Raw genomic sequence first — 10,466 nt, 5'->3', positions numbered from 1 at the left:
ATTCGGCAGCCAGGCTGTTCACACTGCGGACGGAGAGAGCCGGCAAATATACCAACTTGTCTTTATTTATTCAAAGTTTATTTGTCAAAAGACGTTATATTTTAAAAACATATTTTATTTTATATAAACAATGTGGTACCCCTTTCTTTTGAACCGAATATAGTATTAAGCACGCCCCCTCACATGAAAGTAAAATAACTACAACATATATAAATATATAAATATGTCATATAAATATACCATTTTCTTATTTCAACTCCTTTTTTAATATTAATTCATAAAAATATAAAAAATAAAGATCTATTATCGCTCTGAAGTGTAATGTTCCCACTTGATTTTTTCCTGTGCAACCCTTAAGACGTATCTTCGACCGAAATAATGAAAACGATCACTGCAAAAACGTAAACAATGAAAAAATCGGTCTCAAAACAACAAAAATATTTCAAAATAGTTAAAAGTCCCGTTCATATATCGATAACTTTATATCGATAAGATTAATCACAAATGAATCACCTCATGAAAAAAGGCTTAAAATTTTTTCCATGAAAAGGACATTCGAGCTTTTTCGGCAATGTCTCTTATGAATTGCATTCATTTTTAATTTTTATATCTATCCCATAGTATTTCCACCACATGTCTGATTTCTAAACGTGCTCAAAAGCATTTAAGATTTCTCCAAACGCAGTCACACTATTGCTATCGTTTATATTAACTTATTGTTTATATTGTACTTATTGTTTATGAAGCATGTTCAAGCTAGTTTTTAAGCAGTACAAGTGCAAAAGTACCAGTCCTGATTTAACGGAAGTTGTTAAGATCGATGATTGTGTAGTCAAGGGGAATGATCAAGAAAAGAGTGATAATGTAAGTACTCGATCCGTTGCAATTGAATTATGATTTCTACATTCCCCTCAGAATATTGTTCAACGATTAAGTATCAGCAATGTAGAAAGCCTACAGACAATGCCAGGCGTTAAATCGCCAAAAGATTGGCGAACCTATACATTAACTAACCATCCCGGCATTATTGTGATTCGGAATCCATTCTCGGAACGAGGCCGGCGTTATTGGAGCGCCCGATGTCTGCGGGATTTTCCGCGAACGCCAAATATAGTCAATTTAAATGAAAGGCTCTTCGATGAATCCGTCAGGTCGGACTGGTGGAAACAGCTTAATCTGTGCAGCGATGGCGTTGAGTTCCAACGTATAAAATCCGCGATGCGTTGGACGACATTTGGATATCATCACAACTGGGACACGAAGATCTATGATGAGGAGATGCAGTCGCCGTTTCCCGAAGATTTGAGCAGTCTATGCGGATTGTTTGCGCAAGCGTTGGGATACGCGGATTTTAAGCCAGAAGCCGCAATTGTAAATTACTATCCAGTTGGTAGTACGTTATCGGGTCACACAGATCACTCTGAACCAAACAAATCGGCCCCTTTGTTTTCTTTTAGGTAATATATCACGGATTAAACATATCCGTGCAGCTAATTTTTTTTTAATTTTATGCTTACAGTTTTGGTCAGACTGCAATATTTCTAATTGGTGGAAGATCTTTAGAAGAAAAGCCAACCGCTATCTACCTTCAATCCGGGGACGTTATGATAATGTCCGGAGAATCGCGTCTATGCTATCACGCAGTTCCTCGTATCATCAAAACTCAGGCTTCCGCGACTTTATCACTGATAATTGAAGATGTCGATAATGCAGATATTAAAACGCGTACAATTGATAAAGATTTATTTCATGATGTTGGCAACCCTCAATTTTGGGAGCCTTTTTCGAGATATATGGACGATTCACGTATTAATATTAATATACGTCAAGTTTTAAATCCAGGAGATGTTAAGCTTTAACCCCTCCTTGGAAAAATTTTTAATTTTATAGTATTTTACAAAATAAAAAACTGCATTTCAATTGAAAACTAAAGAAACATAGCAATTAACGTTGAAGTGATGCGTTCAATGGAAATATCTTAAATGTATAGGTGAAGTTAATAGTTTTATAAATATATTTTTCAGTCCCTATAAATGCTACTGACAACTAAATTTGGCAATTCTGACAAAATTATTTTATCCGATGGCAACTTTTTAACAATATTTCCAAGAAGTTGATAGCTAAATATCGATACTATCCCAGCTATCGTACAAGATATTGACTTCTAGTGGAAACGTGCCGATTACCGTAGTGATTATTTATCGATAGATTTTAATCGTTTTGAATTACAACGCTAGTGCTCGTGTAACGGTCACACTAAGTACTACATTTAATATAATAAGATGCGACGCCGTAAAATTCCAGTGTGAAAACGTGAATGAACTGATCAAAAACACCAAAGTGTGTACCCATAGCCCAGCAGTTTGAATTTGAAATAACGGTAGCACCACTTTAGATGAAGACAAATGTGCGAGTGGTAATTTTTTTCCCCCGTTTTCCTCAGTGCTAAATATAGAGCATCAAAATGTTTGGCATAAACGTAATATCGTAAAACTTGCATCTGCTTTTTAGTTCGCTGCCTGAATGAGTATGTCCACAAATATCTGTAATCTTCAAGTAACAAAGAACACGAATCCAAACCAAAATCGCCTCGAGGAGCAGCAAACAAAACTATTCGATTTTGGGCGGACCGAGAGCGATGCGACGCACCCAATATTGCGCAGCGATCATCAACGTGAACTGGTCGACTGCCTGACGTGCGGAAATCAATTCAAGTGTAACTCGTACAGCGACATTTGCTCGCACTACATATTCTACCATCCGCATATTCTGGATCATTTGCCCAAGTGCTTGTACTGCAAACGCGACGTTCATCGTTTCCAGCGTGGGAACAAGTCAGAGCCGGAGATCTATCACTTTTGTTCGCCCCGCAAGCAGCGTTAAAGAACCCATACACATATATACAAAGAGCGCCATTATTCATATATATATACCTATAAAGTTGATCTTAAGATGGCAAGTGCGAGCACTGAAAACGGCGAGGAGCTGATGAATTACGGCAGCAATTCGGATTCGGAGGAGTCCGAGTACTCGGAGAACGAGGATACCCAAGTTTGCGACAAGGATTCACAACAGAACAGCAATGCCGATTCGGGCTATCCACTGGACTCGCCCGAACTACAGGACTCCAAGACGACGGGGCAAAAGGGACAGAACAAAAGCGGTAAAACTAGCATCGGTGCAGTGCATCCGAACTATGGATTCGGCAAACGCTGGTCCAAGTCCGAGGATGTGTTGCTCAAGCAGCTGGTGGAGACGCACGGTGAGAACTGGGAGATTATCGGACCGCATTTCAAGGATCGCCTGGAACAGCAAGTGCAGCAGCGTTGGGCCAAAGTCCTCAATCCGGAGCTAATCAAGGGCCCGTGGACGCGGGACGAGGACGACATGGTTATTAAGCTGGTGCGCAACTTCGGGCCCAAGAAATGGACACTAATTGCACGATATCTGAACGGACGAATTGGGAAACAGTGCCGCGAGAGATGGCACAACCACCTCAATCCGAATATCAAGAAAACGGCCTGGACCGAAAAGGAGGACGAGATTATCTACCAGGCTCACTTGGAGCTGGGCAACCAGTGGGCAAAGATTGCCAAACGTCTGCCCGGACGCACCGATAACGCCATTAAAAACCATTGGAATTCAACAATGCGTCGCAAATATGACGTCGAACGCAGATCGGTTAATGCATCTGGTAGCGATTTGAAGAGTTCGCGAACCCATCTCATCACGCTGATCAAGTCCGGTGGCATCAGCAAGTGTATGAATAATATGCAACATAACAAGGAATCTGGTGGTGAGGCAGTTAATAAATCCGAAAACGCCGATGGCGCTTCGGTTACTGCCGTGAAAGGTGGTGATCTGGCACAGGAATCACAAGACGATCATCAAAAGGGATCCAATCTGGCACACCTCAGTATGCAGCATCTCATTAAGTTGACCATGCCGCGCCAAACACCGATCATATTGAAGCGTACACGCAAACACATTCCCGAAACTCACCATCAGGCAGGATGTTCATCAAGTGAGACATTCAACCAGGAAGAAGCCGCCGGAAACGCCAGGTCGCGACCACCGAGTTCGCCCGTCATATCGCCCATTAAGTCGCTACCCTTTTCACCGAGTCACTTCCTCAAGTCGCCTTGCCTGACCACCTTTGAAGATATGGATCTGCGGGCTAGCACGCCGGTAACCAAGGTCTATAATCGCGTTGGAATGGAGATCAAAAAGGAAATGGAGACATCGTCGATAGAAACTCCACACAAGAGTAAGTACAAGCCACTGTTGGCTTCAAATGCATCTTGAATACACACAATCATCGTTATTTGTAGGTCAACTTGGACCACGAACACCAACGCCCTTCAAAAAGGCACTTGCTGCCATCGGCAAGAAGAGGGACGGTCGTCGATACGAGCCCTCCAGCCCATCCAGTCTGGTGGAGGATCTGGCCGAAATCATCCATGAAGAGCATCTGAGCAACTCGCTGACCGCAAACAATTCCAAAATGATGGGCGCCGCCGATCAGAACTCAACGCTAAGCACCGAATACAATGCTCAGTCGCCGCCGCATATGAAACGTGCCAGGAAGTCATTGCTCTCAACTTGGAGCTCCAATCATCCATACAACGCTGGCTCCGCCAAGAGGATTCAACCCTTCGAAACCGAGACGCCCAGCAAGTTTCTCACATCGCCGGGCGATATTTTGAAGGACACGCTGTGCAGCGAACAGGACCTGCCGTTCGACGAGGGCAGAAAGGAGAATCGACCATTCCATAATCGCAGAATTAACAAGTACCGCGGTGGCTTGACCTACGATCATGTCATTGATCCCAAGTGGGCACGCGTCGCTTGTGGCAAGTCCAGAGATCAAATGTTTATGGAGGAGCAGGCTTATGCGTGCCTCAAAAATCTGTCCTGTATTTCGCGCTCCCTGAACTTCGAGAAACAAAAGTGTTTGGTGAATTCGTTCGACCGCTTTGGTTCGCTCTAAATTCTATGTGGCTATATTCAGGTATTACAAACAAAATTCTATACGCATCATCTTTATAATATTGTAGATATGAATCCCCAAATTTTCATCCAAATTGTGTTTTCGAAATAGAATTTATTGTGCTACATTTATGGCATTATTGGTTACATCCACCTTAAATTGTATCCCATTTTTTTCGGATATTTCATAAATAAATAAATGCTTAAAGTGAATGAAGCGTGTTTTAACACAAAGGACTTACATATATATATCGTTTTTTTTTGGCTTTGTAGGTTACAGAAGAGAGATATATTTATTCAAAAATATATCTATTATATTACAGAGAATATTTTGATAGACATTTGCCAAACCTTCGATTTCTAACTTTGTTCGTCTGCAATATGTTTATTGAATATGTCCAGATATTTTGGCACTAGTTCTTTCGCCGAAAAACGATCGAAATTAAAGTTCTCAAAGAATTGATCGCGCTGCTTGCGAAAGACCCTCGGCATTCTACAAAAGTTGTAGAGCTTCTTCGTCAGCGCATTGGAGGTGTTGTAGAGGTTTTCCTTTGGGTAGATTTCCGGGTAGACCAATTTGTTGGGCGCAATGGGATAACAGCCGCAGAAAGCGGCCTCCAGCATTGCTACTCCAAAAAACTCATGGTCGGCAGTTGATATCACAATGTCCCCAGTCAGCAGGGTCTTCAAGTACTCTTCACGCTCCAGATGGCCAAAGTTCACCAGCTTGCTGCCCAGTTTCTCCTGTATATGCTCGAATTCCTCCGGTATCTCCTGGTAACTCTCGCCACAAATAGTCACCTTGAAGTCCACTTGTCGCTCATGGAGCTGACAGAGCGTATCCACCAGTAGTTTGGGATTCTTATCGTGCTCCCAGCGATGTGGCCAAATAAGATGGATGCACTTCTCATCCAGATCCTCAGCAGTCTCCCCCTTTACGCACTCCTTCCGAATGGGAAACCGTTCGAAATTGACGGGAAAGTACAGCACTTGGCATTTCTTCTCGATTTGCTCGCGAATATGCTTGATTTTAAAGTCTGGCTGCATATTCAGAAAGGGCTGAACATTATCCAAAAACGAGTTGCAGTTGAATTGGGAATTGAAGAGCACCATGTCTGCGGCAAGACTGAAAATGGATGGGTTATGGATGCAAGTTGGGTATACAGGATGGTCACCTACCAGGAGAGTATCTCATTGAAACCGTATTGACAATCGCGCTGCTTCACCTCGCGCACCGGATAGATCAGCTGGTTCTCGTGGAAGTAGACGATCTTCCGGCAAGCGGCCAGATCCGGACGCAGACCAATCAGCTCGGCCAGGCTGAGCACGGAGCTGGCGAAAAGCACCCGGAATGCGTGATCGCGCGGAATCAGCTGGGCGAAGTGGAGGGCAGAGGTGCGTGCTCGCCAGTGCCATTTCTTGGCGGGAAGGCTGAATATCTCGCTGTCGCCATGGTTGAGACCTACAAATTGGATGATAAGTTGGAGTGAAGTTTGTATGTCTAGTTGTAATATTCTAAGTATGTATATATGTGTACCCTCGATCAGTGCGCCGATCAGCTGTTTGTGACTGCCCCCGTAAAACGGTTCAATAATCAAAATATGCGGCTTTGCGCACGACATGATAGACGGTCTTGGTGTGTGACCAGAGTGAGTGACAATTACCAAATATATTAATTATTTTAAATGTTGTTTATTTTTGAATTGATCACTACACAATTTATAAAACATTTATTTAACATAATTAGGCTAATTAAATTACCCCAATTGGTTTAAAATAAACAATGAAGGGTGTTGTTTTTATCAGCTGTTTGAATGCACAACCTGTGCAATGCGAAAATATACCGACCAGTGGAGAACGCCTCGAATTGGCTGTTCACGTCACTCGCACGCTGGTCACACCGATTTTGTAAATGCAAAAATTGAGTATGTATAAGTATTTACCATCGTGTCGTTATAGGAAAATTAAAAATTGTGTCATCTCGGACCAAGATAAATGTTGAAAAGCAAACCAAAGTGAATCATAGGTATATTGTAGATAAAATCTTTTCTGACTGCTGATTATGCCAACAATCGAAGCTGAAAACTTAGCGCACGGGAAAAAAAAATCAAACGCGAAAGTGCTTTTTTTTTATCCAATACCAACTACACAAGCACATACATACGTACATATGCATATATGCATATGCGTATGTGTGTGTACAAAGGCATTGATATAAAATTGAGAAAAATTCAATAAGTTTACCATAGCAGACCAATAGCATTGATGTAATATCCGTACTGTCGAGTGTACGCATTCATAATCCTTGCTGTTTTTACCTTATTTTAGTGTCTACAATTTGGGCATAAACACATTCGCATATATATATATATATATATATATATATGCATGTGCACACTGATTAGTGCGCAGATATATGAAGAAAACATTGAGAAAAAAAGAAGCAAAACAATCGGATTCATTGGAAAAGCCATTTGAACGCAATCCAATTAAAATTCAAGTGTATTTCAACCGAGCTATGTAGTCGTATTCTATTATGTACGATTGTAGTGCAGCCAGCGAATAATCGAATCGAGTTACATCAAATCCTGGTGGGTATCGCCAACGAAAAATGCTCAATGTTCCATGGAAATAGCAAAATGGCATTGGCAATTGATTGTGCTGATTACATGCGACCTGGAAACTTGCCCATTTCGAATTCGGATGGGCAGTTAAGTCAGTGAATTACTGAATCACTTGAAGACACAAAATACAAATACGAACTGCAACCCTCTCGCCATGTCGGTAACATCTTCGATTGAGAAGCCAACAACCACAGCAAGTGCAATTCAGCAACAGTATCAGCATCAGCAGCAGCAACAGCAACAGAAGCCACAACAGCAGCAACAGCAGGATAAAAGCAGCACCATCGCAATCGCAGCAGCAGCAGGACAGCAACAAAAGCGCAAATCCCTGAGTTCCAAGCGCTCGTATTCGCTATCCTCGTCGAGCGCCTCCAGTTCTGGTTCCTTTGGGGCGATAAGGTCTGCGACATCGCCACTGGTCACCACCGCCGAGAGGGAGAAAGATAAGGAGAAGAGCTCCTCCTCGGCCAGCAATAGCCACCATCAACATCATCAGCTTCATCAACACCAACATCATCATCAGCAGCAGCAGTCGCAGCAGCAGCAGCAATCCTTTTTGCCGTACTCATATTGCACCGATACCATAGCAGCAGTACATCATCAACGACAGTCGTACGCGCTGGTCCAGAAGCCCCCATCGTTGCGCTACCAGGGAAAGCCCCATCATCAGCTGAGCAACTTCTCGCCCACGATGACCTCCTCGGAACCCTCATCCCCATTGGCCGCCGATGGTTGCGGATCCGGAATCCTTAGCCCATCGGAGGTCGCCACCCATTGTTGCGCCAATGTCAAGGCCAATATCACCACCCCATTGGCCACCACCACACAGAAAATGCACCGAACAATACCATCTGATAAAGTAAGTGTTATTTTAGGCATTTATTGAGCACACTGGGTGGCTGGCTATTGAATAGTTGCCGTCAGTTACTTCGACAATTTGTAGCATAAATACCTGAGCAAAAATGCATATATGTAAAACGTAACATGAGATAGAAGCAACCTTCGATTCCTTTTACGCAACTCTTAGCTGAGTGCATATTGCACTTTGAATCATTTATTTACAAAGATGTTTTTTTTTTATATATATATAAATCAGCTATCAGATTTATATCAATTTAGTTGAGTAGCTTTAAATCTTTTTGGCAGGACTTACATTTAATTTCATTGAGCTCTCATAAAAAAACGATATACTATAAACTATATCATATAAAAGAATTTAATTGCAATAATATCCGTTTGCTTTTCAGATTAACCTACGCCTCATTCTTGTTAGTGGTAAAACAAAAGAGTTTATTTTTAGCCCTTCAGATTCCGCAGGTGATATTGCACAAACAGTATTTGATAATTGGCCAGAAGGTGAGTGAATTTAGTGTTAAGTTTGTCGGCGAATGATTTTTAATCACTAACGATTAAGTATGTAAGCTACGTAATACAAATAGAGTGAAATATACATATTTCTTCTAAATGGCATGCTATTGACCCTTTCGCGTGAACTGCATTTATTTTGAGAACGCTTTAATCATAGTCACAAGGATACAAGGATACAACCCACGAAATATTTAATATTTATGGCATCTATTGGATATTTCAAATAAATGCGACTTTTGAAGTTTGTTTAAATATTGTCAGCTTGTTGGCCTCTAAAATCAATTCTTTCTTAGTTGTTTTGCTTTTAGAGTTAGACTTTTGATGCGAAAACCCATGTAATACATTATTGTGCATATATCTTGCAGATTGGACCCACGAAACTGTGTCGAAAGCCGAAATCTTGCGCTTAATTTATCAAGGTCGTTTTCTTCATTGCAATGTAACCTTAGGAGCACTGGGACTTCCATTAGGCAAAACGACTGTTATGCATTTAGTGCCACGTGATAATTTGCCAGAGCCCAATTCACAAGGTAGGTTTTCAAAAAAAAAAAAAAAAAAGAAATATGGTTTCAATTATAAAGAGCTGCTCAAATTTAAATTCGCAATGCATACGAAAAACATCTTACTGAATTTTCCTCCTCTTTTAGATCAAAGACAAAATAGTAAAGGCGGTTCTGGACGATGCTGTTCGACAAATTGCTCTATTTTGTAACTAAATTATTATATAATAGCGTAATATTTAAACTAATTTGCATTAAAAGAAAAAAGAAAAAAAAAAAAACACCCACAACCGAAATAAAAACAAATATGAATGTATAAATTACATTTTTGTGCAGTCAGAAGTATATTTATTAAACTATAATAATGTATGTCTGGATCAACAAGGCGCTTTGTTTCAACTATTAATGTACATACAATATATATTTTATATATATACCACACAGGAATTCATGAGCATGTGCAAAATGCGTATACTCTGTATTAAAGTTGCTAGACTGCATATTTATAACATGTAATATACGAATACAATGCTAATTGCTTTTAGAAACCGGACTTGTTAACCTAATTAGAGAATGGGTAATTACAACACTTATTTCAAATATGTCGAAAATATTGAAAACTAATTATGTGCAAGAATAAGTAATTTTCCCATTGCGTTCTGCTTTTAAGTGTGCGTCTACCGAAAAACTAAATAAAATCAGCAATTACTTGTCAGATCGATTCTTTAATGCGTTAAAGAATATTAAAGAAATTTTTGTTCTGTATATATACACATTTAATTAGAACTTAAGTGTTTTCTTCTGTTAAGTTTTAAAATATTATCTGTAAAGTCTAACTTAAAGTCAATGATAAATAAATAATCTAATATATCCTTAGCTTATCCTATTTTGGGTGCATTGGTGGTTATTTGATTAATTAGCCTAGAACTAAAAACAAATTTCAAGGAAAATTGGGGAATATTTTTTTTAAGTTGATGGTTTAATG

At 40.4% G+C, this 10,466-nt stretch overlaps 5 protein-coding genes across 11 annotated transcripts; 4 read left to right on the top strand and 1 right to left on the bottom strand.

Moving 5' to 3' along the window:
* The first annotated feature begins 569 nt into the window (after positions 1-569).
* AlkB lies at positions 570-1,923 on the top strand. 2 transcript variants are annotated; one of them, NM_001347758.1, is made up of 3 exons: positions 570-864; positions 916-1,457; positions 1,520-1,923. In NM_001347758.1, the coding sequence occupies exons 1-3, from the start codon at positions 748-750 to the stop codon at positions 1,857-1,859; spliced, it is 999 nt and encodes a 332-aa protein (NP_001334682.1). In that variant the 5' UTR covers positions 570-747; the 3' UTR covers positions 1,860-1,923. The 2 variants fall into 2 exon arrangements, with proteins under 2 accessions (NP_001334682.1, NP_996458.1); NM_206735.2 differs by having other exon boundaries at positions 678-864.
* A 310-nt stretch (positions 1,924-2,233) lies between these two features.
* On the top strand, positions 2,234-5,200 carry CG46440 (uncharacterized protein). The gene is made up of 2 exons (NM_001382157.1): positions 2,234-4,267; positions 4,332-5,200. The coding sequence occupies exon 1, from the start codon at positions 2,530-2,532 to the stop codon at positions 2,881-2,883; it is 354 nt and encodes a 117-aa protein (NP_001368985.1). The 5' UTR covers positions 2,234-2,529; the 3' UTR covers positions 2,884-4,267; positions 4,332-5,200.
* On the top strand, positions 2,234-5,225 carry Myb (Myb oncogene-like). Of its 4 annotated transcripts, none has more exons than NM_206733.2 (3): positions 2,234-2,380; positions 2,444-4,267; positions 4,332-5,225. In NM_206733.2, exons 2-3 carry the CDS (start codon positions 2,953-2,955, stop codon positions 4,988-4,990), a joined length of 1,974 nt encoding a protein of 657 aa, NP_996456.1. In that variant the 5' UTR covers positions 2,234-2,380; positions 2,444-2,952; the 3' UTR covers positions 4,991-5,225. The 4 variants fall into 4 exon arrangements, with proteins under 4 accessions (NP_996456.1, NP_996457.1, NP_511170.1 ...); NM_206734.2 differs by having other exon boundaries at positions 2,234-2,340; positions 2,512-4,267; positions 4,332-5,200; NM_078615.4 differs by having other exon boundaries at positions 2,234-2,416; positions 2,512-4,267; positions 4,332-5,200.
* On the bottom strand, positions 5,087-6,636 carry CG15914 (uncharacterized protein). Its single transcript, NM_132856.2, has 3 exons — positions 6,527-6,636; positions 6,169-6,451; positions 5,087-6,115 (listed from the first exon to the last, which is right to left on the bottom strand). Exons 1-3 carry the CDS (start codon positions 6,609-6,611, stop codon positions 5,350-5,352), a joined length of 1,134 nt encoding a protein of 377 aa, NP_573084.1. The 5' UTR covers positions 6,612-6,636; the 3' UTR covers positions 5,087-5,349.
* Positions 6,637-6,881: 245 nt separating this feature from the next.
* UBL3 (Ubiquitin like 3) lies at positions 6,882-10,326 on the top strand. 3 transcript variants are annotated; one of them, NM_001169292.2, is made up of 5 exons: positions 6,882-6,914; positions 7,318-8,472; positions 8,861-8,969; positions 9,347-9,511; positions 9,629-10,326. In NM_001169292.2, the coding sequence occupies exons 2-5, from the start codon at positions 7,768-7,770 to the stop codon at positions 9,691-9,693; spliced, it is 1,044 nt and encodes a 347-aa protein (NP_001162763.1). In that variant the 5' UTR covers positions 6,882-6,914; positions 7,318-7,767; the 3' UTR covers positions 9,694-10,326. The 3 variants fall into 3 exon arrangements, with proteins under 3 accessions (NP_001162763.1, NP_573083.2, NP_996453.1); NM_132855.4 differs by having other exon boundaries at positions 6,882-7,004; NM_206730.3 differs by having other exon boundaries at positions 6,882-7,015; positions 9,629-9,742.
* The last annotated feature ends 140 nt before the right edge of the window (positions 10,327-10,466 follow it).

Source organism: Drosophila melanogaster, chromosome X (assembly GCF_000001215.4).
Source record: "Drosophila melanogaster chromosome X".
NCBI classification, from domain to species: domain Eukaryota; kingdom Metazoa; phylum Arthropoda; class Insecta; order Diptera; family Drosophilidae; genus Drosophila; species Drosophila melanogaster.
Note: the sequence above shows the minus strand (reverse complement) of the source record. Positions and strands in the feature narration are given on the sequence as shown.